Source organism: Cebus imitator, unplaced genomic scaffold, assembly GCF_001604975.1.
Source record: "Cebus imitator isolate Cc_AM_T3 unplaced genomic scaffold, Cebus_imitator-1.0 Scaffold369, whole genome shotgun sequence".
Taxonomy (NCBI): Eukaryota; Metazoa; Chordata; class Mammalia; order Primates; family Cebidae; genus Cebus; species Cebus imitator.
The window spans coordinates 1,848,578-1,873,236 of NW_016107684.1; the positions used below are offsets into that span (position 1 = coordinate 1,848,578).

The 24,659-nt window shown below is 35.0% G+C and overlaps 1 protein-coding gene across 13 annotated transcripts in view; it reads right to left on the bottom strand.

Moving 5' to 3' along the window:
- Window positions 1-681: 681 nt before the first annotated feature.
- Window positions 682-24,659, bottom strand: part of NOL4 (nucleolar protein 4) — a 372,161-nt gene continuing 348,183 nt past the window's right edge. For all 13 annotated transcript variants that reach the window (XM_017507140.2, XM_017507139.2, XM_037730927.1 and 10 more), the window contains 2 exons: window positions 24,323-24,503; window positions 682-2,525 (listed from right to left, as the gene is read on the bottom strand). In XM_017507140.2, coding sequence (XP_017362629.1) covers window positions 2,332-2,525; window positions 24,323-24,503 — 375 coding nt within the window. In that variant the 3' untranslated portion in view covers window positions 682-2,331. The remainder of the gene's footprint in view (window positions 2,526-24,322; window positions 24,504-24,659) is intronic.

Genomic DNA, 24,659 nt, shown 5'->3' on the forward strand with positions numbered 1-24,659 from the left:
AAATATTCAAAAATATTCTCTAATCAGATTTGAATAATCAAATGAAATAGTCTTGGTTTGCTAATTTCCTTACCCCTTCTTAGAATAAATTCTTTATTAGACTGAATGTTGAGACCCTAGGGGATCTTAGGATATTCTTGGGAAATAAGTTTGAGGCCGGGCACAGTGGCTCACACCTGTAATCCCAGCACTTTGGGAGACCTACACAGGCGGATCACGAGGTCAGGAGATTGAGACCATCCTGGCTTACACGGTGAAATCCCGACTCTATTAAAAATACAAAAAAATTAACCAGACATGATGGGAGGTGACTGTAGTCCCAGGTACTCAGAAGGCTGAGGCAGGAGTATCACTTGAACCAGGAGGCAGAGGTTGCCTGCAGTAAGCTGAGATTGAACCACTGCACTCCAACCTGGGCGATAGAGCAAGACTCTGTCTCAAAAAAANAAAAAAAAAAAAAAGAAAAACAAAAAGAAAAAGTGTTAAATGTAGGTAGAAAATTGCATTTTCGATTTTAAAAGCAAATGGCTAAAAATTAAGCATTATATCCTTCAGAAAGTTTATAAGGTTTGACAATCATTGTTTTAACACAGAAATCTGTTTATTAAACCAAACGAAACAGAGAAAATTATACCAGCCCTCAATTTTTGAATTTTCATTTAAATAAGCAAACTCTAAATCCACATCTTAAAGATGTTTATGCATCTATGTATTTCCAAAATACTCAGATTTCAATAAGATTTTCACATTATATTCACCAACAGTATCACAAAAGTTTTTTTTGTGTTTGTTTTTTGTTTACATAACTGTAAGGAACAGTAATTCTAGAAACACTAGAAGAAAAAAGCATAGCAATGTCCACAGTTACAAGAAAAAGTGCACATTACTCGGTCACAATCACAGTCATTACTTGAAAAACTATATGTAACAAGTAGATGAGAAATATCACCGATGTCTCAAACTCTTTGTCAAAAACTGAATGACATAAATTTTACATGAAATAAGGCAAATTCAGGAATGCACAAAGAATTTGTAATCCAACCAAAGCTAAACAACAGAAAAAAGTTGTACAAGAAGCATGAACTAAAGTACTTCTCCCTAAATATTTTAAAAATAAGCTTGCCTTAGTGCACAAAGAAAACACCACTCATGTGTATCCCACACTATAAAGTAAGAAAGAAGGGCAAAGTATGGGGAATAGGAGGGCACAGTTCATTGTAAGTTGCAGCTGCATCCGCTGAGAGTTCTTTACATTATTTTTAGCTAGAAGTGAAAATTATACAAATCATATCAGGAGATGTAATGGTCTTTTTTGGAAACTATTTCTGAAAGAGAGAAATGTAAAGAAAACTACACACAAGAGTGCAAATTTTCAGATTGTCACTTGCAACCTCTTAACATTCAGTCATCTACATCCAGTTGCTGCTAGAGGGATGCCTGGATACAGCAGCGGCAATCAGGAACGAGCAGCTCTAAGAAACCAAGGTGTGATTTTTTTTCAATAACATGTCTTTTTTTAATATTTTAAAAAAATTCTGGGATGAAAACTGCTATAGTAAAGTTGCAGTGTTGAGTGGGGTTTTTGAGATCAGCATGAGTGCAGAAATGCAGGCTTCTCTTGGAAGTAGTTCCTGATGTGACGATTTAAAGAACGTAGGCAAGGGTTTTTCCAGCATCAAGTGTTATTTTTGTAGAAAGAGTTTGGAAAGAGGAGAAGGCAAAGGGATGTGGAAAAGGTACTTACAGTAGTTTCTCAAAACAGTTTTCTTTTAGGACCTATGAAAAAGTTACCAAAGTAAAAATGACAATTTTGAATGAAAAACAAGTTTTCTTTTTATAAAAATTACATATTTTTTTTTAAAATACAAGATCCCTTTCATTGTTGTTATATCCTGTAGCAACAAGAAATTTGGCTTGTTTTGTTTTGTTTTGTTTTTTGCCAGGTACTTCAGCTTTCAGTTCAATGAGTCAGTAGCAAATTCCACTAATATTTCAGTTGGATCTTGAACTATTGTTTTATACCACAAGCTTCTTCTGTTTTATCCTTGAATTAAGGATAGATAGCCTTTTATGCCCCTGATATTTATGCTGACACACTACGACAAAAAGCAATAGGCTGGACATATTAAAGTATCTCAAGTACTTCAGAGGTCAGAGTTCCTTTGAAGCACCTTAACATATCACTTTATGGATCAAGGACAATGTGGCATAATGGAAGTATTTCTCTTAAAAGACTGTGCAGTAAGATCAGAAGTATCTCTGTTGGGAAATCAAGATGTCATTAGTGGAAACTGCAAATTTAGACCTCAGTGAATATGGTTGTCATCTGATTCAGTTCTGTTGTAAAATAAGATTTTCCAGTTCATCTGCAGATCGCAATAAAAATGCAGCAGATTCTCGATATCCTGCAACAAGCTGTCTCACAGCATTGATTTCAGTTGGACTCAGCTGGGGTCTGGAGTTAGAGCTGCTGGAGGATCCTGAGCTAGTCGCCAACTGCCTCTTCATGCTGAGATCAGTGGGTCCTAGAAAGAAAATCATCACAAAATTAGACCCAAATATTATTTGTTGTAGTATCTTGGATGTGAGCGCTCAATAAATTATAGTTGAATGAATTCATGAATTCTTCCATGAGACATTGGTAATCTCCTTAATCAAATACTGCTTTCAGAAAGATTAAAGAGCAATGTAATCGTAACCAAGTGGCTTCTCTTTGGACTTCTCTCAGATGCCCAAATCAGCCTCTGGAAATCACATCTTACTGTGGAGAAATGGTGAAAAATTGCTTGGAACATGTGTTTTTGGAAAATTAAATTTTAAATTTGCCTTGCATATGTTGTGTAAGCTTCTCATAGCAGCATAAAATGATGGAAATTACAAACATTTTTCACTTGTTACATTCATTAATAGGTATCTTAGACCCCATCAATTTGCAATTTAAAACAGCTGTGATGCTAATGACTTTAGAGTACAAACTAGTCAGCTCAGCAAAAAGGAAACTAAGGACTAGGGACTTCAGGAATATGTTTAGAGTTTGACAACTTTTGAAAGGCACAACAAGGACTTGACTTAGGTATTTTTTTTTTCTTTTCAGGCAGATGTTGTTTACCATGTTGATTAGTATTAAAAGTGTTGACATATTACATTGGAATTTGCTTTAGAAGTGCGATATGTAAGTGATTACTGTAAACAATACCGAAGATAACCTAGACATTTGGGATACTGACTTAAGTGTTGTGAATGTCGTCTCCGTATTTATTTACACAAAACACTTTCATGTGCTGAAAACTTTTTTCTTACATATTTAAGCCATCTGGTGGGTATGCTTTTTGACAACATTTTGTAAATTTTTACTTTAAAATTATTTATAAAGTTATTTAAAATATTTCATTTAGTCATTTGTGTTGAGAAGATTCTTCATTCAATTATTCTTTGATTATAAGCGTTCACTTTTATAGTTCTTACCTGACATTAAGCATTTAAAGTAATTATTACATTTGTCATGAGCAAACTTAAATCCTTGAATAAAATAGTACTAAGCACATAACTCAACATGTTCTCCAAAACTGTAGTGATTCTATAACTTGAAAATGTTTTAACAGAATTCTCCTAAACATGTGTAAATTTTCAGATAATGGTATTTATTTTGTGAACTAAAACAAGAGATGTTATTTTATCCTTTTGGTTCTCCTTGAAGCATGGTGGAGATAGGTCAAGGCCCAACCCCTTCCACCCTCTACCTCTACAAAGGGGACAGATATCCCATGAGAGGGAAATAGCTTCACTTGGAATTTAATTAGAGCAGAGACAAGACTAGCACACAAGAACTCTGACATCTGAGAGAAAAGTATTCCCACTTCTGTAGTGGCCTTTCAAAGCTTTGATTTTTCCAGCAGGACTTAGCTTCCATTTGTTCTGATACTTACAAAATCATGAGACTGACATGACAAGCTGAAACAGAGATGTGTGATGTCACACTTGCAAACAGAAGTTATGGAACCTGTGTTCAAGCAAATCATTAACATCATTGAATTTATTTGGAAAGTTCTGAGTGGATTAAAAAGGCATTATAACAGGGGTACTGGTCTTGAGATGAACCCACTTGAAGTTTTTTCTTTTTCTTTTTTGAGACAGGGTTTCACTCTGTTGCCCAGACTGGAATGCAGTGCCTTGATCTTGGCTCACTGCAACCTCCACCTCCTGGGTTCAAGTAATTCTCCTGCCTCTGCCTCCCAAGTAACTGATATTACAGGCACTTGCTACCATGCCCTGCTAATTTTTGTATATTTCAGTATGGATGGGCTTTCATTGTGTTGGGCAGGCTGGTGCTGCACTTCTGACCTTATGATCTCCCGTGTTGGCCTCCTGAACTGCTAGGATTACAGACGTGAACCACCACACCTGGCCTGTTTTTCTTTATATTCAAGAAGCCCAGTACCAGGACAGATCTTTATAACAGATATTGAAAGAGTTTTCCTCTCAGCTATGTAGTTATCTAGTATCTGGTTGGCTGACTTTCATTAGAAGGTGTAACATTTTGATGGTTTTTGCTGTCAAGCCAAGTTGATTGGCTTCCTTAACTAGAATTGAGACACGTTTGAGGCTAGGGCTCCAGTTCTTTTTGAAGTGAGAGAGATTTATTTTATTCTAATCTGCAGTTTGTGAATTACACCCTGCATCTGGCCCAATGGTCTAAACTTCCAGACCAAGACTTAGCTTTTACATTCCTTCAGACCTTTGTTAGCACAGGCATGCTCTAGAGAAAGCTCTGCCATTTAGAGGCTATTTACACCTCCAGGTTATTATAATTATTCTTTGTCTAGAAGAAAGTTGACATCATTATCCTGGCTTCTTTCAGATCTGCAGGATCAGGATAGAGTGCATAAACCAAAAACTACCCAAGGAGTCCTTTAGCTGAGTGTTTGTTATATCATCACTACTATGGGACTGGGTAAGGAATCAAGCTAAAATAAAAATATTTGCATATAGCCAAGTTATTTGACTTGTGAGCAAATAGCCCTCACTTATTGTTGCTACCATTCATTTCTGCCTCAGTAAGCGAATGGTATACTTGACTGCTTTGGTTTAATTAACCCCAACAATATTATTTGATTAGAATGCATATCAATTACAAAGTAAAAATTCAAATTTTATAAAGATGCTAAATTTAATAAAGTCTAGGAAAGTATTCTTGGAGACCTGCTAAAATCCCACCCAAGGCCACTGAGAAGAATGGTTCCAGAAAAGCTGGACCAGTTAACAAGAAAATGACCAAGGATAATGGCACAAAAGATATGTCAAATGAAATAATTTTGATATCCAAGGTTAAAGGCAAACACCAAGGAAACCTGCTAGGACCACATTTCTATAAGTGCCCACATTTTTACCAAAGTGATGCAAACCTGCTTAGTGATCATTCTGAAAACATAAATAAGAGATAAAAGATATTTCATGCTAACATACAATGCTGTTTGAAAAATTAAGCTCCACAAACCAAAACCAATTATTCATTTATTTTTTTGAGGTCTGAGGCATATTTAAGTTATAAAACAATGTTAGTTAAATTAAAATGTATATTTTTCATTTTATTTCTTCATTTTGTTTTTCTTCATTTTATTTTTCCAATTAAGTTATCAGTTGAACATTTCTTCCCTATTTATGGTACATTTTGGTTGCTATTTTAAACAAACTTATTTTTGTGGTCATATTTTAGTGTCATTTAGTGCCATTTATCATATATTTAGTGTCATTTATCCTCAGGGCCCCTTAAGACAAAGTTTTGTTTTGTTTTTAGCAGTATAAATTATCTTTGAAAGCCTATGGCATACATTGTTATTTATCAAAAATTAAACTGAAGGTAAGAATGCAAGACCCATAAAAGCAGGAACCCTTTGTGTCTCATTTACCATGTCATTCTATGGAGCTGTGTTGGTGCCTGGCACAAAGGAAATCTTGATAATAATCAGTGACTAATCAATGTTTGTATAATCAATAAATGAGAAGTGCCAGATTCTTTCTACAGCCACTTAGGAAATAGGAAATAAGTGATGCTATTAATAACACTAATTATGGTGAAAACAAAGCTAGTTAGACATAAAACACAATGGTTTAATGTGACTTATTCAAGTAAAGTAACCTCTAATATATGGAAATATTATTGCCATAAAAATCATAGAAAATTGTAAAAATGTAATTGCTTGATTACAGTGATTTTCACATGAATCACTGCTGATAGAGAAAAAGTTATTGTCCGTTTCCTAAATAATCATGTTTGCTTTAACCACTAAATATTACCATGAGTCCTGAGTTGAATATAAAATCGATTCTAGCTGCATACAACCTTCTCCTACGTTCCTATCTTCATCTAGGATCTCCACTCCCAAGTAATGGACTATGAAATAACTAGATAACTGGCAGTTAATTTAACAATTTTAAATGAATGAAGAACATTTTAAATTCATGCTTTATCACAGTAGTTGGTGAAATTTTTAAACAAAGAACATGGTAGTAAATATTTTAGTCATTTTAGGCCAAGAGGCAAAATTGCAGATATTAATAATACGTAGGTACTCACACTAAAAGAAAGAAAGCAATTTTTTACAAAATTCTCATGGACAAAATTCAAACTATAACAACAATTGAATCTTTTTTTTTAAATAAAGGTCTACTAATGAGGAGACCAGAATTCTTTTTTGGGGGGAAGGGCTTTTTTCTTAATTGAGCTTTGCCTTTAATGTTCCCTTTCATCAAAATCAATTGCAAATGTTCTTCTATTAATGAAGACTTGTAGTGATATTTTATGTATTTCGTCTTTAAAAATATGCAGAGAAGTATTTTCAAATACGTTTAGCAGGTCACAACCATATTATTTTAATTGAGCATATTCATCACTTACATGTCATTACAGAATTCTATTAGACACTTCTCCATAGTTGTCTTTTTCTAGGTCAATACATTGCAGATTAATTACTTCCAATTGAAGCTTAAACTGGAAGACCCTCAACTGAACAGTGAAAGGGAATTTGAAATATGAGAATTTACTCTGGATTTGTATCAATGTCCTAAAATATTGCTGAGTCTGTAGAATGCACTCAGAAAATATATCCACTGCAAATCTGCATGGGAATGGAGATTCCACTTCTTGTTTTAACTTCTGATAGGACAAGAAGTTTATAAAGCAATTTGCTATTACTTGTGATTCAAACAGTAGTGGTCATCATCAAAATAACTTTACCACAACATAAGCTTTGCGTAGAAGTACTGTTTAATCTTGTAATTTCAGATTGAATTCAATAAGAAACATTGCCAATTCTGCAGCAAAAGCTAATTTCCAAAACCATTGAGTGTTTACTGTTAGTGTTTGAGGGCAGTTCTTATTCAGAAAGAAATTAATCTTAGCACTTATCTGAAAAAACTTGTAATAAAACTTTACCAGGAAGCCATCAAACAGCTATGTGGTAAGACAACTCATTATATTCAGATTCTATTCTGACAAAATGTCACAGTAATGAACATGGTTAATTGATGAGCACAAGTGAAGTTTAAAGATGATACTACTGTTTTAATCATGAATGAAATATTGAAGTGTTTTCTACAATGCAACTGCTAATGACTCTTTCAAAGAATAACCATATACTTTGTGTTTGAACAAACTTTGTAAATATGTCCAAATAACCCTAATTGTGCTTCATACCTCTTAACAAGTTCCACTTTGGATTGTATTGAATTTTTTTTTCACAACTTTGAAAACATTCTCACCTATAGGTGTTCTACACTTAGTATTCATAGAGGCTAATTATTCATTATTTCAAACTTATCATTGACTCCTCTAATAAACAACAACAGAGTAGTATTAGTACCATCTCAACTCCTCAAAAGGCAAGGAAAACTACTTCAAACTACAGTTGCCTTGTTTTTTAACTGACTTTTTATATTACTAATATTTTAATTTCCTCAGCCTTTCAAGCACTGTTCTTGGCATAATGTTAATAGTCCTAAGAAGGTTTATTTTTCTGTACCCAATTCTTTAGCTGGTGCAGTAAAATGTGATTTAATAAGCTTGCTATCAGCAAATGACGTGATTTTCCCTGGTTGGCTAATAAATTCGCCACTTGAAATCTTTGCTTGTAGGCCATTTCATTTCTTATTTTTGTGATAAGATGTTTCATCAAGGTATTCATAATGATATTATAGTACTTTTTTCCAAAGAGTAAATAAAAATCAGCTATAAAACCTCAGTGTCTTAGCTAAATTAGCTAATATATATAAAGTATCCATCCAGCACAATGCCTGGTTATACTAGATATTCTATAAGTGGTAATTTCCTTCTTCTGATGATTGAATATTTATCAATAAGCTAAAGATATCTAAAATATCACACTAAATATACATTGCTAGATTCAACATGCTAATGAGTTTCATTTATATTCACAAATGTGATTACACTATAATTTGCCTTTCTAATACTCTTTTTGATGACAGAATTATAGTAGCATTCTAAAATGAGCTGCAGTAGTTTCTCCTCTTTTTATCCCTTTTCCCCTCTTTTAGATTTGTTTGTCTAAAGTGAAGATTACTTAGCTTTTGAAGCCTTAGTACAAATTTGTAAAACCATCAGGGTGTGATATTTTTTAATGAATAGATTTTTTAAATATTGATTCAATTTTTACAATGGCTACAGGTTCATTTGTAATATCCCTTTTTCAGTCAATATTGACCAATTATACTTTCATAAAACAGGTCTAATATCCTTAAACTTTCAAGTATAATGGTGTAAAGCTATACTATCTGTGTGTTAATGATTCTTTGGGTTGTTTCCATTTGCTTAGGTGGTCAATATATGTGAAAGAATATGTATTGTTAGATAGGGGTCACATTCTAGATATAGCTCTTAGATTAAATTTTAATTATTTTTTTCAAATCCAAATGTTTTTCCTCTGTATCTTTTCTTGTTTGTTTTTTGTTTTTTGAGAGACATTTTTTAAAACTCTATGGCTATCATTATGACTTTCAGTTTCTCCTTGCTATTTAGTTACTTTTTCATTTACTAATTTTGAGGCTTTGTTATTAGGGTACATAGTTGTATTCGTCCATTCTCACACTGCTATAAATAAATATCCAAGGCCAGGTGCAGTGGCTCATGCCTGTAATCCCAGAACTTTGGGAGGCCAAGGCGGGCAGATCACTTGAGGTCGGGAGTTCAAGACCAACCTGGCAACATGGTGAAACCCCATTTCTACTAAAGTTACAAAAATCAGCGGGGCATGGTGGTGTAATCCCACCTACTCAGGAGGGTGAGGCAGGAAAATGGCTTGAACCTAGGAGGTAGGGGTTGTAGTGAGCTGAGATTGCACTATTACACTCCAGCCTTGGCGACACAGTGAGACTCTATCTCAAACAAACAACAAACAAAACCCCAAGACTGGGTAATTTAAAAAGGAAAGAGGTTTAATTGACTAACAGTTCCACAAGGCTGGGAAGGCCTCAGGAAACTTATAATCATGGCAAAAGAAAAACATGTATATCTTACAAGGTGGCAGGTGAGAGAGCCTGTGTAAAGGTGGAACTGTCAAACACTTATAAAACCATCAGATCTTGTGAAAACTCACCATCATGAGAACAGCATGGGAGAAAGCACCCCCATGATCCAATCACCTCCCACCAAGTCTCCCCCACAATACATGGAGATAATGGGAATTACAATTTGGGAAGAGATTTGGATGGGGACACAGAGCCAAACCATATTCTGCCCCATCCCAAATCTCACATCCTTTTTACATTTCAAAACTAATCAGGCATTCCTGACCATCTCCCAAAATCTTAACTCATCCCAGCATTAGCCCAAAAGTTTAAGTCCTAAGTCTTACCTGAGACAAGGCAAGACCCTTCTGTCTAGGAGTCTGTGAAAGTTACTGATTGTGTTTTTTTCCATTAAAAATAATGGCTAAAACTGCAATTACTTTTGCACCAACATAATAGTTACTTCCAAGATACGATGTGGATAATGTATTAGATAAATGCTTTCATTCCAAATGGGAGAAACTGGTCAAAACAAAGAGGCTATAGGCCCTATGCAAGTCTGAAACCCAGTGGGGCAGTCATTACATCTTAAAGCTCTGAAATGATCTCCTTTGACTCATGTCTCACATCTGGGGCATGCTGATGCAAGGGTGGTCTCTCATGGCCTTGGGTATCTCCCTCATGTGCTAGCATTGAATGACTATGGCTTTTCCAGGCACATGGTGCAAGCTGGTAGATCAGTGGATCTACCATTCTGGGGTCTGGAGGACAGTGGTTCTCTTCTAGGCGGTGACACAGTGGGGACTCTGTGTGGGGACTGCGAGTCCACATTTCTCTTCCACACAGCCCTAGATGAGGTTCTCCATGAGGGTTCCATCCCAGCAGCAGACTTCTACCTGGACATCCATGTGTTTCCATACATCCTTCAAAATCTAGGCAGAGGTTCCCAAACCTCAGTTCTTGACTTCTGTATTCCATCAGGCCCAATGCCATGTGGAAGCCACTGAGGCTTGGGAATTGTATGCTATGTAGCAATGGCTAAAGCTTTACCTTGGCCCCTTTTAGCCACAGCTGGAGCTGAAGTTGCTGGGACACAGGGCACCAAGTCTCAAGGTTGCACACAGCAGCAAGGTCCTGGGCCTGTGTTCCATTTGTTCCTCCTGGACCTCCAAACCTATGATGGGAGAGACTGCTGCCAAGATCTCTGACCTGCCCTGGAGATATTTTCCCCATTGTCTTGTTATTAACACTCTGCTCCTCATTACATATGTAAATTTCTGTAGCTGGCTTGAATTTTGCCCCAGAAATGGGTTTTTCTTTTCCATCTCATTGTGAGGCTGTAAAATTTTCAAAGTTTTATGTTCTGTTTCCCTTTCAAACATAAGTTCTGATTTCAGATCATCTATCTCAAGTTCAAAGTTCCACGGATCTAGGGCAGGGACAAATTGCCACCAGCATAGCAAGAGTAACCTTTTCTCCAGTTCCCAAGAAGTTCCTCATCTCCATCTGAGACCACCTCAACTTGGACTTCATTGTTCACATCATTATCAGCATTTTGGTCAAAACCATTCAACAAGTCTCTAGGAAGTTCCAAACTTTTCCACATCTTCCTATCTTCTTCTGAGACCTCCAAAGTGTTCCAACCTCTGCTCCTTACCCAGTTGCAAAGTTGCTCCCACATTTTCAGTTTATCTTTATAGCAGTGTACCACTATTGGTAGTACCAATTTCCTATATTAGTCTATTCTCACACTGCTATAAAGAAATGCCTGAGACTGGGGAATTTATTAAGGAAAGAGGTTCAACTGACTCACAATTTTCCATGCCTGGGGAGGCCTCAGGAAACTTACAATCATGGCAGAATGGGAAGTTGGCACATCTTATATGGTGGCAGATGAGAAAGGGTGCATGAAGGAGAAGCTGTCAAACACTAATAAGACCATCAGATCTCATAAGAACTCACTAACCTTCATGAGAACAGCGTAAGGGAAACAACCCCCATGATTTAACCACCTCCCATCTTGTCCCTCCCTCGACATGTAGTTATTATGGGGATTACAATTCGGGATGAGATTTGGGTGGGGACATGGAGCCAAACCATATCAATGGTACCTAGACAATTGTTACCTTCTGATGAACAGTTCCTCTCATTATTAGGTAATAAATATTTAATTCCCCACAACTTTTGTCTTAAAGCCAATTACAGTGGTCCCTAGTATGCTTGGGGACTTGATTACAGGATACTAAAATCCAGGATACTCAAGTTCTTTATATTAAGTGACACAGTATTTGCATATAATCAGTGTACATCCTCTGGTAAGCTTAATATCATCGCCAGATTACTTATAATTCTTAACATAATGTAAATACTAGGTAAATAGTTGTTATGCTGTATGTTTTCATCCATATTATTTTTATTGCTGTATTGTTACTTTTGATTTTTTTCCCAATATTTTTGATCTGCTGTTGGTTCATTCTGGAGATATGGAGCCCACTGACACAGAGGGACAGCTGTAATGTCATACATACACTCACATAAAAATTCTTACAATACTTCTGCAAGATTGTATTTTATCTTGGTCTCTTCCATCAAGAAAGAAGTTCTTCTTATTTATGCATCCACCTGAGAATTTGTCCTTTAACAAATAGTGGATTACAACAGAACAAAATGTGGGATGTAAGTATAAGGTCTGAGAACTCTCCATTTTCAGAGAACTTGCCCTTTGATTAGGGAACAGATTGATACTACAGTTTAGTGGTAAATATTTGTCTCTTCTGTAGTCTATGCCAAACTGAATTCATTTTCGAACTAGTTAGGTCTAACTGTAACCCTAATATGATTGTGCTTTCAAATACTTAACTCCTCTTGATGTCATTGAGTTTATACTTCTTTATTTGGTAAACACTGATTAATCAACATTAGGTTACCAATAAATTTTATACTTTTCTACAAAGTAATAAGTTGCTAAGACACATATTGTACCTATACTTAAGGAAATACAAAAAGCAAGATATGTATCACTGTGTAGGCCAACTAACTATTTAAGACATTATGAAAGGGAGAAAGGAGAACCTTATAGATTGTACTCCCCCTAACAAAACTGTAAGTCCTCTTTCTAGCAAAGCTAAGGATCAAACATTGACAACATTTGCGGGTTAAATTAGATCTACTTAATAATATAGTCCTGGACTGATTTGAGGGCAATTTTGATTGTTTACTTCAAAGATTAATTTTAATTGAAGGCTGTAAATATCAGTCTCTCACACATTTAAAAAATTAAGTACTTCAAAACTCAAATCTCCTGAACCTGCATTCTTAAATTCTAAATTTTTATACCAATTAAAACATTTTAAAATCTTTTTTTCCCATTGTTTTGATCCATTTGTGTTTTACTTTTTTTTTTTTTTATCTAAATTCACCTTGTTTTAAAAAAGGAGGGAAAAATTGCTGTTGAACATCTCAGCACTTTTGCTTTCTATTTAACGGTTTTTTTTTTTCCTACACAGTCAATTTAAAGAGAAGCATTTATTTGCCACATTGGCCTTTCTAATCTTTCTTCTACTTGTATTTGCTAATTCCCAGTACTCGGCTATGTAAACTGCCTGAGTTTATTCAGTAAATGACCTTTCTACCCAAGCTTCAAATTCAGTGCTTTGTGGAGACCTGACTAATTCTTTGATAAATCACATGATAACCTAAAGTGAGAATCACTGTCCCAGTAGTTTTAAAAATCAGTAAAGGGAAAGACTCCTAGCATGCTTCTGTTTCCAGACAATTTTTGGCTTCTGGGAAAAGATGCAAATACTACAGTAGAGAGAAGAGTTACTTTTTAACTTAAGCTGAACAAACATACTACATAAGGACAGAGTGATTTATTGTATTATTTGTTTATGTATATATTTACATACATGTATACATTTTAAAATAACAGGAAGCAATTCCTAAAACCAGAAAAAACAAAGCATCAATTTATTATTCTTCAGCAAGCCCATGAGGTCAAAAAATATCACAGTTGCTTAGACCATTGGGTTCTCTGGCCACTGTTAAAGAAAAGAAAATCTTATGGATTGTACTCTGCCACCATTCTTAATTTAATGTCACTTCTCCTATTTCAACAAGCTGAAAAATAGACAAGGAACTTGTAAATACCATAGAGGATTAATGGTTTGTCTAAATTCACATAGGTTGGAAGTTTCTACATTAAGATTTGAACCCAGGTTTTCCACTTGCTGATCTTAGTATCGTATAGCTGTGTGCTGCATAATTTTTATCTGTATATTAAATGAGATTTCATCATGTGGAGATGAAACCTGTGTTCAAGTTCAAATTCATTAGTAAATTTTTACTATTTTCTTGAGTTATCAGTGCTCTAACAAAGCTAGAACATTTAATGTATATCTTTAAAGAGTCTTCCCATATTTCTGGAAATAGATTGAATAAACACAAATGTACAGATAAATTTTACAACTGACATAAAAAAATTACAGCTTATTGATTTTCTGTTTCCTTAAAAGTGAAATAAAATAAACATGTAAAAGAATAAAACAAATGTCTAGTGTTCCTGCAGGACATTTTGGAGGAAATCTTATTAAGCCCATTGCTTACCACAATTCATACTAATCCTTAGAAATCCCTGGAAAGTTAAGACTCTAACATACAATTCCATATATACGTGGAATTGATGCATGCAACTATTTAGATTGAAAAGTCCCAAGATCTGTATTCAGGAAGCTAGAGATATAGGAGTGCCAGTTGTGTAGTTCCATTTTGAGTGTGAAGACCTCAGATCCAAGAGAGCTGACTCCTAGTCCAAGAGCCAGCAGGCTCAAGGACCAAGAAGAACTAATACTGTATGTCAGTTTGACTCCAAAAGTAAAAAAAGGCCAATGTCTTAGCTCAAGCAGTCAGGCAGGAGAATTCCCTCTTACTCAACATTTTTTGCCCTACTCAAGTCTGCAATTGGTGGAATGATATCCATTTATACTAGGAAGAGCAATATGCTTTACTCAGTCTATTGTTTTTTGTTTTGTTTTTTTTAATTTTGAGAGAGAGAGCCTTGCTCTGTTGCCTAGGTTGGTGTGGAGTGGCATGATCATGATTCACTGCAACTTTGTCCTCCAGGGCTCAAGCAATCCTCCCACCTCAGCCTCCCAAGTATCTGGGACTATAGACCATGCCACTATATCTGGCTAATTTTGTTTTGTTTTGTTTTGCAGAAATGGGGATTTGCTATGTTGCCCAGGCTGGTTTTGCACATCTGGGCTCAAGCAAACTACCCACCTCAGTCTCCCAAAGTGCTAGGATTATAGGTGTGAGTCACTGAGCCCAGTCTGATTCAAATGTTAGTCTCATACAGAAACAATCTAACAGACATATCCAGAAAAATGGTTGGCCAAATGTTGGGCAGCTTATAGCCCAGTCAAGTTGACATATTAAATTAACCATCACATTCATATACCTTATTCAAGAGAATTCCCTTACAATATCCCAAAGGGAAGGTATTCTATACCACTTTCAATGTTTTGAGATAATTACAAAGACATGTCCACTGTAACATAGATGCCTGTTACCACAATACAAGATTTAATAGGAGTTGCTTTTTACTCAATATGCTTAATGATATAAAATATTTTAAATCCCTGTATACACACACACACACACACACACACACACACACACACACACACATTTATCCCAGAGTGATTAAATTTGGTAGTTTATTCCACTCATTTAAAAACTTAGAATGACAAAAAACTATAACAGACACACTTATGGTTCATAAGGTAAGACACATGAATTAGTGAAGCACTAGCTCCTCTTGAACTGAGATTATTAGTAATTAACAATGAAATTGATAGCTGATAAGTATATTATAATACATTAAAATCATATTGTAAAAGTCCAATACAAACCTCAGTTTAGTCATTATTATACTGGAAAACATTTTTTTAGTAAAACTTTCTTAAGGTGTTGTGAAATAATTTGTCTCACTGTTTTAAAGTATAGCATTAAAAAATTGCCTGCTTTTGCTGCTTCCTATCACCATCAATAACCTAACAAATATGTAGGTACCTATGATATATCATCTGCATTCACCTATTTTAAATCCTTCAAATTTTACTGTAAGTAGATAATAATTGTAAAAATAGTCTTATGGCATATATGATATTTACATAGATACTATAAAAGTTCATATTTATAAGTTGTATATTTATAGGACAAAGTACACACAAGATGGTTTAAGTTTGATCCATTTGTTTTTAAACTTCTCAGAGATTGCTCTGTTTTACTTTATGTCAAAGGAGACTCAGCAAATTTTAATCAATTTACATATTAAGATGTTTACGTGGTTTATAGACAAGGTAATTTTAATATTTGTTGCTTTGGTAGCAGGGATGAAATTCAGGTAGGTAGATCTTGCTACCTCTAGAGCATCCTTTTTGCTCTTAGAGTCTAATAATGTAAGGTGAAGATGAGAAAAACTAGCACTAACTTTGTAAAAGAATAAATGATATAAGTCTGGCAAATAGTAGACTATAACTAAGCTGAATCATTAAACTAAACCAAAGGTCAGCAAATAGTAGCCTATAATTATTTTTTAAAATATGCTTGGCTATTCTGCATATTTTAAAAAATCCACATTTAATCTACAATCATCCAAAACAATAAAGGAAACTGTGACTCATATAAATTGTAGAGTATTTACACTGAAATAGCTGCTTCTTTTATCCTATTAGTCAATAAGCCATGAAGGTAAAATTACAATTTTGAGGAATAGAAAATTTTAAGGGTCTGTACTTAGATGTAGAACACATGGATCTGCCTTTACTTAGTGATTTCTTATCAAATATTTACATTGCTTCATCAAACATCCAGATGTTTAAAAATTAAGCACACTCATTTTTGTGAGCCTAGACAGCTTATTTTCTTGTATGTGAGGGATAGCAGGGTTGATGGATACCCATTAATGTTAATGCCTGTCTCCTCATTTCTCACCTTTGTCATTAAGTTGCTTAGAAAGTGAATTAGTATTTTTTTCAAATTTATTTCTTAAATTGGCATAAAATTGTATGTATTTATCATTAACAATATGAGGTTTTGAAGTATATATACATTGTGGAATGGTTAAATCTAGCTAATTAACAAAAGCATTACCTCACCTAGTTATCATTTTGTAGTGAGAATATTTTACATCTACTTGCTTAGTAGTTTTCAAGAAGGACATTACATTAACAGAAGTAAACCAGGCACAGAAAGACAGATGCTTATGATCTCACTCATATGTGGAATCTAAAGATTTTGATCTCACAGTAGAGAGTGGAATGGTGGTTGCCAGAGGCTGGGGTGAATAGTGGGTAGGGAGGGAATATTGGGGAGATGTTGGCAAAACAGTGCCGTTTACAGTTAGATTAGAGGAGTAAGTTCAAGAAATCTACTGTACAACATAGTTACTGCTGATATATTATATTGCTGAAGAAAACAGATTTTTAATATTTTACAAGAAACAGAAGAAATCATGGGAACAGACCACAGGTGGACAGAGTGATGCATGAAGAATGGCTTTTAAAGGATGTGAATACAGAGCACTTAGTATATTATAAATGCACAAAACATATGTCTGATTTGAAAAAACATGATGAAAATAAACATAGTATGACCTTCTTCACAATTATGGATAAACTGTGCTCATAAATATGTTTTCAGAAACAAAATATAAAAAAATTATTCTTGTAATATTGTCCCAAAGAACACAAAAGACATAGTAACCTATCATCAGAAATAGACACACACAAAAAAATCCTAAATTCAGAATACTGTACAAGCTACTTTTAGATCCATTCAGAACACACAAGAGGATTATATTTCCTAATAGATTTAAATTATAAGAAATAATTTATTTCTCTCTGTGGTCATTTAGATATTGGGGGGAATGTTCATCATCACAGATTTAATTCTGTAATCAGTTTTAATTCTGAATTTTAATGAATGGACCAAATAGCAACTCAGGAGGCAAAACTTGCACTGTGTGGACTCACATCCAAATGTATCTACTTCCACTAGTTATAGCAATCGTTCATGGATGAAAAGAGGGTTTTCAGAGAAAGCATTTTTAAGTGAGCTAAGAGCCAAATGACAATTAAAAATTAACTTGTTCCCTGAAATCGCAAAAGAAGATGTTAGCATTATAATTGTAATCATGCTCAAAGGTTGAAAATTTTATGAAGAGGTGAAAAGTAAGGCACATCTATCATGACTACACCCTTGAAATGATTCAAGAAGACATTATTACACTATTGGAATGATTCAAGTAGACAGACTCAAGATCTTTAGTGGAGGTAGGCAAACAGGCTTGGTTCCTTTTCTGGAAGGTCCATTAGTACTTGAGCCCAGGAAAGGGGCACGTGGACAATGGCTAGCTCAATTTCCATATAAAGAATGAGATTTCTGACTTCCTGAAAAAACAGAACATTCTGAACTCCCCAGGAGAACCCCTTTCTAAGTGGCAGAGGGATGGTGAGGTTAGTGATATTTAACTGGCTTGTTCAGATAGCTCCCCAGAGGATGTGTCAAAGTTCAAAGGAGGCTGTTTAAAGAAAACAACTCAAGCCAACCATAATGAGCCCATGTCACCTGGAAAGACCCTAAACAGTTTACTAGCAGATTCAAGAAGGAAGGTCCCAGGATACTAATGGGGTCTTCTTTTCATTCCTTCCCTTCAGTGAGTAAGAACAACACAAAATTCCCATGAGGCTCTTAAGAGTATGTAAAGATCCATTTTACTGTACAGTTAGAGAAAAGGCTTTTAGGAAGCTGCTGCCAGAAAAGCCTGATCAATGTTGAACTATAAAACCAATTACAAGTGCTGCATAGTTCAGGGAACACACAGGGTCACTCACTTCCCTTTTCAGAGCCTTTCTTGGAGGCTCTCCAACCTGTAGAAAACCAGTGAAAGATTTGAGGGCTCAGCCAGATAAACTGAAAGATGCTTAATTATATTTGCAGATAATTTTTCACATAATTTTAATTTAATTTTTAGCAAATAATTAACATACTTTTAAATCATTAACATTTACAAATAAGCATCATCTCTCTGAATCTCTATGTGTCGCAATATATATCTGCATAAATAATTCACAATCTCAATCAAATTATAGATCATTGTCATACTATTTATGGAAAATCTGGAAACAAAGAATGAGCTCAGTGTCAAAAATGTGGTCACAGTTCAAATATCTTGAGTTTAAGCCTCCTTTCCTTCAATATCACACAATTTCAAATTCTGTCAAAATTAAATTCTTTTAAAATTTCTTTTGTTTCTAGTTTTCAAGTAATCCTTGCCTATGCCAAAGTGGCTTTCGATGCCTACATTATAACTCATACAGGGATTAGTTCTTCTCAGAACCTTAAAGTGACCAGAAGTTATTTAGAAGCCAGGCAGTTTGAATTAAAAGCATTACTATTTAAGAATCAGAATTAAGTTTATGTAAGGTTGTTCATTGACCCCATTTATCTCATTGGGGAGTGAATGATATATGATAAATGATTAGATACAAAGAATCTGATGGAATAAATGTAGAAATGGTATTCTGCAATGACAAAACGACCCAAAGGCCAATACAATAATGTGAATAGGTGAAAAGAGTTCAGTTTGGAATCAGCATTGTCCAGTTGAAATTTCTGTGATGATGGAAATGTTTCTCTGTGTTGTTAAATCAGTAGCCTCTCACTATTTTGGCTGTTGAAAACTTGAAATGGATCCCAGCGGAGGAACTAAATTTTGAATTTTGTTTAATTTTAATTTCAATAGCCACATATGGATAGTGACGATAATGTTAGATAGCACAGACCTACATAAATTTATATTTGAAAGAAAAAGAATAATAGGAAATAGGAAAATACTTTATCAGGTCATCAAGGAAACACAGGTGGGAGACCTTCAGCAAGCTGCAAATTGGTGGGAAAAATTCCTAAATATAACACATTGCTTCTTTTATAAACAAAGCTTCACGGTGTGCTGCAGAATGTGCTTCAACAACTCACTCAGGTTTCATTGGACCTACCTGGAGATATAATAACTGTATAATTCCAATTATGTTTACTTCAATTAGATCACACAGTCATTTTTCTTCATACAATATGTTACCACCATGCAGATCTTCCAATTGTGTAAAGGTCATACAAATTCACCATGGGGGATTGCTTAGCTTCTGTGAATTACTTTTAGGCTATATTTTATAAAATTATTATCTACAAAGTTTTACATAATAGACTTTATGTGTTTTGCACAAAACAGAAACATCCAGCCGGTCTCCTGGAGCAGGATAACAATGGCCCCTTCCCCTCACATCTGCATTACATCTTTGCATATGGTTAGTGAGCCAGAAGAAGTTATTAAGTGTATAAGCTAAAGAAGGAAAGCATGCTTTCCTATGACCCTGGTTAATTATGGCAAACATTTCTTTCCTGAGATAGTGGTTTAAGCAAAATAGATTTCAAAGCAAAATTTATATATTTCAAGATATTTCTCTGGAATGTTTGATATAAAACATGTCCCTTCTTCCAATATTGTGCTCTCCAGGGTATTAAGAGAAAAAGAGAACAAACTTTAAGAAGACATCCTTAACTTACACTGATTATTTCCATGCTCAGTTGGATTTAGTCAAGATCCCTTAAGAGGCATTTATTGGAGCAATTTATTTCACTCAGTCATTCATGTATCTATTTAATATTTATTGAACACTCAGTTACCTAGTAACATTTGGTGGTAAGATAGTTTTAAAAATGTCATCCTACCTCTCCTTGTGCATAGTCTATAGTTTAGAAAGGAGCACATGACAGGTTAAATAATAAGAGATATGCTTAGAGTAGCATGGAAACATATTGGAAAAAAATTAGCCAGAAAATGAGTGAGGCAAACAGAAAAAATATCATAGGGAGCATAATAACTGATATGAGTCATGTGCAAGGGAGAGGGTATCTCAGCATGAGATAACCCCAGAGACAGGTAATATTATGCGTGGGGATGAAGAATTCATTTTCTTGGATATCAAATATTAGATTTCTCTGGATGTCTAGATCATGCTATCTGGTAGAGAACTGTATACAAAATCTGAAATTTATAGAAAAGATTAGGGTCGTTATGCACATTTGGGAATATTTTCTATTTGAAGTTATAAGAGCTATGAGTTCTATCTTGGTTATTGTGCAGAACACAAGGATTAAAGGGAAAAGTATGAGATGTTGAGAGAATCGCAGGATGGAAGTGCATGAGTAGAAAAGAAAAGTCTAGAAAGGCAGCAAGAGAAAAAATGATCTGAGAAGCACAAGGTACCATGAGAAATTGTGTATATCAAGAATTTACATATTTCAAGATATTTTTTTGAAATGTTTGATACGAACCATTTCCCTTCTTCCAATATTGTGCTCTCTATAGTATTAAGAGAAAAACAAAACACACTTTAAGAAGACATCCTTAACTCCAACTGATTATCCCCATGCTCATTTAGATTTATTCAAGATCCCCTAAGAAGTAAAATAAGCATAGCTTCCAAGAGAGTAGTCATTTTAAGGTTATAATCATCAATAGATTCAAATGTGATTAAGAAATATAGTCAAGTAAAGAGCAAAAATCCATCTTTTGTTTGGCAGAAAGTGGAGTCACTATAAACTTGGCCAGATCAGTTTCAGCAAAACGGTGGGGAGAAGGTGTTTATAGCGGATTGAAAAGTAAAAGGGGCTGGGTGCGGTGGCTCACGCCTGTAATCCCAGCACTTTGGGAGTCTGAGGTGGGCGGATAATGAGGTTAAGAGATCGAGACCATTCTGGCCAATACGGCGAAACCCCGTTTCTACTAAAAATACAAAAAACATTATCTGGGCTTGATGGCACGTGCCTGTGGTCCTAGCTACTCAGGAGGCTGAGGCAGAAGAAACGCTTGAACCCAGGAGGCGTAGGTTGCAGTGAGGTGAGATTGTGCCACTGCACTCCAGCCTGGTGACAGAGCAAGACTCCATCTCAAAAAAAAAAAAAAAAAAAAAAAAAAAAAAAAAAAAAAAAAAAAAGTAAAAAGGGAGGTAAGAAGTGAAGGCAGTGAATGAATAAAAATGCTCCTTTGAACATTTCAGATGTAAAATATGTTTCTGAATGCTGGTGTCTGGCACTATGAACATACACAGCCAGTCACACCACTATAAACCAGTTCTAGTGTGATGGTGAATCTTATGGCCAAGTTTCCTTATGCTCATAATTAAAGGATCTGAGCCAAAGAATCATTAAAGCCAAAACCCCAAATATTAATGAAGAGCAAGGAAGCTAATGAATGTAAAGAGTTGGGAAAACTAGAAATTGCCATACAAATGTTAGTGATTATGGTCATTATTACTACAATTTGGTCTTGATAGATTTTAGTCTGTATATCAGCCCAGTTTATAACAGAGTTGAAAAACAAATTGAAATGTCTCCCCCCATGGAGTTTGTAGAGCGGAAACATCAGTAGTTAACTTATGCATTATGCATATAATTTAGACTCAAGAGATCCAATGAATAACTGCAGTGAACTACAATTGCCCTCTTTAGACAGTTCAATGTGAACTTCCTGATAGAAAGAAAGCAGTCCAAAGTCCTATGTAAATGGTGTGATAATAACAGGAGGATTGGCTGCTTGCTTGCTTCTCATTTCAGTTGGGTAATTTGAATAAATTCTTTATACAGATTGTAACTGCTGTCATTTTGATAATACTCCAACTTGAAAATTTGGATGTTGGGTGCAACCCCTTGCCAGCTCCAAACAAATGGAGGTTGGCTAATGAGGGATTTGAAGGGCACTCTTGGCATCATTGGTAGACAGAATATTTCCTTGCTAGGAAGTCTCCAATGTGAGCAAGATTTTCTATTGCTATCACATTCAAAATTAAACAGGGGTTTATAAAACTCCAAAACTGCTGTAGACCCATAAACTGGTGAATGAATTGAAGCATTCCTCTTTCACCCACAGAAACCCCAAGTTCAGTTTAATCATTATTCTTGCCTCCAATTGCTTTGATTTATCTAAGATTAACCGTTCCCTCCTGCCATCCAAGATGCATAATTATCTCTGTAGTCTTTCTCCTTTTGACATAATTCTGTTTTTTCTAAATATTCACTTATTAAGCAAATATCATTGAGCACTTGCTATATGTCTGACCTTACTTAGAGGGATATAATAGTGAACAAGGTGAAATTTCTACTTTCAAGGAATGCATATCTATAATGCAAAATTTTCTTGAAAATATATCTTACAATTCAATGAGATAGGTATTAGAATAAAGACACATGCAGGGGAGTGGTCAATCTTCCAAAGAGTGGAAGGATGAGGCAAAATTAGGAAGTATTTAATCAGAGTCTTAAAGGATTTTGACATATGGACAAAAAGAGGAAGGATATATCTCTTTGATTTGTAAGTTTCTTGATGTCATTGGTTCTACCTTATCCAACTTTGCTTCTCTTAAAGTTACAATGATTTGAATGTGAGAACCCCAAAATATTTAAATTAAATTCAAATACTGCTAAAGTATCCTCTTTTATTCTTTTTCTTAAATATTTGTCTTGAACATGATATGATCTGTATGAATTGTGTTATTTTAATGACATTCGTTTTAAAGGTTCTGGAAACATCATTTTCCCTTCAATCTTTGCACTCCTGATTCTCCTGCCAACCTGCATCATACTTCCCAGTTTCTCTGGTGAGTGGCTTGAATTCTGATTGTTTTTATCTACTTTAAAATTAAATCATATGTAACGTTAATTCTATTTGATCTCTCAAAAGTTACTGCTCCCTTCTGCATATCTCAGATCTCTACAAATCCTAAAATCAAGAATTCTCAAACTGAGATTAACTGGAGTTATCATCCCTCAGATATGATGCTGGCATCTAATATAATGTTGATCTTCTGTTATGTCCTTTTTAGCTCTCAAGATTTATGCATATGTATGTAGTTCCTTTCTCTGCAGCTCCAAAACTGTTACAGGGAATGACTATTTTGATGTCTTAAAGATGAAGAAATGATAGATATGATAATGCCATTTTACAAACTGAGAACTTTGGAATTCTTAGAATTGATGAAGAAAGTACCCAAATGAAGAATATTGTGGGCCAATCAACCTAGCTACTTTTCTGTGACTAAAAAAAGCAAAAACTAAACAAAAGTAAAACAACAGGAGACAATACCAGTGTTATACCCTAAAAATTTACCAACCAAGCGTCAGTATAAGCAGGCTCCAGTACAACACTGCTGACAGAACATGCCATTGGCATTGACAAACTATCTTCTGGAGATAGTTTGTTGTTTCTATGTGTTGTTTCATTTTGTGTGTTCTTAGTTATGACTGCGTATGTTTCATGAAGTCAGTAAAGTTCCCGGTGCTTCAAATTTTTCAAATCAAAAGCCTCTTTGAACATGGAAATAATGTGCATTATTCTTAGTGAACAGTACATCATAGCATTGGTGGCAGAATGGATCACTATTTAGAAAAAAAGCATTTGCTATTTCTCTAGTTGAGATTTTTTGCTTTAGTATAAAACAGCAATCTTTCAATTGTATAATACTGCCCCCACTTTCAGGAACAACGACGAAAGTGGGATATACCCATGTAGAGGGAAAATCATTACGTATTAAATTGTCTTGTTTTTATTAATAGCAGATTGGCACTCACTATTATCAGTCTATCCATTTTCTTCTCTCAAATTTAGAAAATTCACCACCACTCCCCCGCTCCCTCCCCCCAGAAAAACAACCAAAAACCACAATCTATGATAAATACTCACCACTGCTGGAAGCATCATTCAGATTTAGCAGTCCCCCTCCTAGCCCTCTGTAACTATGGTAACTGTAGGTCCCATTTCCATTGATGTACAGCACATCTTGTGAGCCTGGAACAGCTGATGTTGAATAAGTGGCCTGGGTCGCCTCTGGTTTACACTGCTTGTCAGCTGGAGCAGACTCGTCCTGCAAGGACAGACAGCATTCCATTATTTATCCACTCACTGTGCTATTTCACCTTGAACAGGGCTGTCTTATTGTTATCTACATACCTGCATTGAATAGAAAAATATATAGTGAATTGTTAAGTAGGCACATATGCACATTTTCAACATCTTTGCT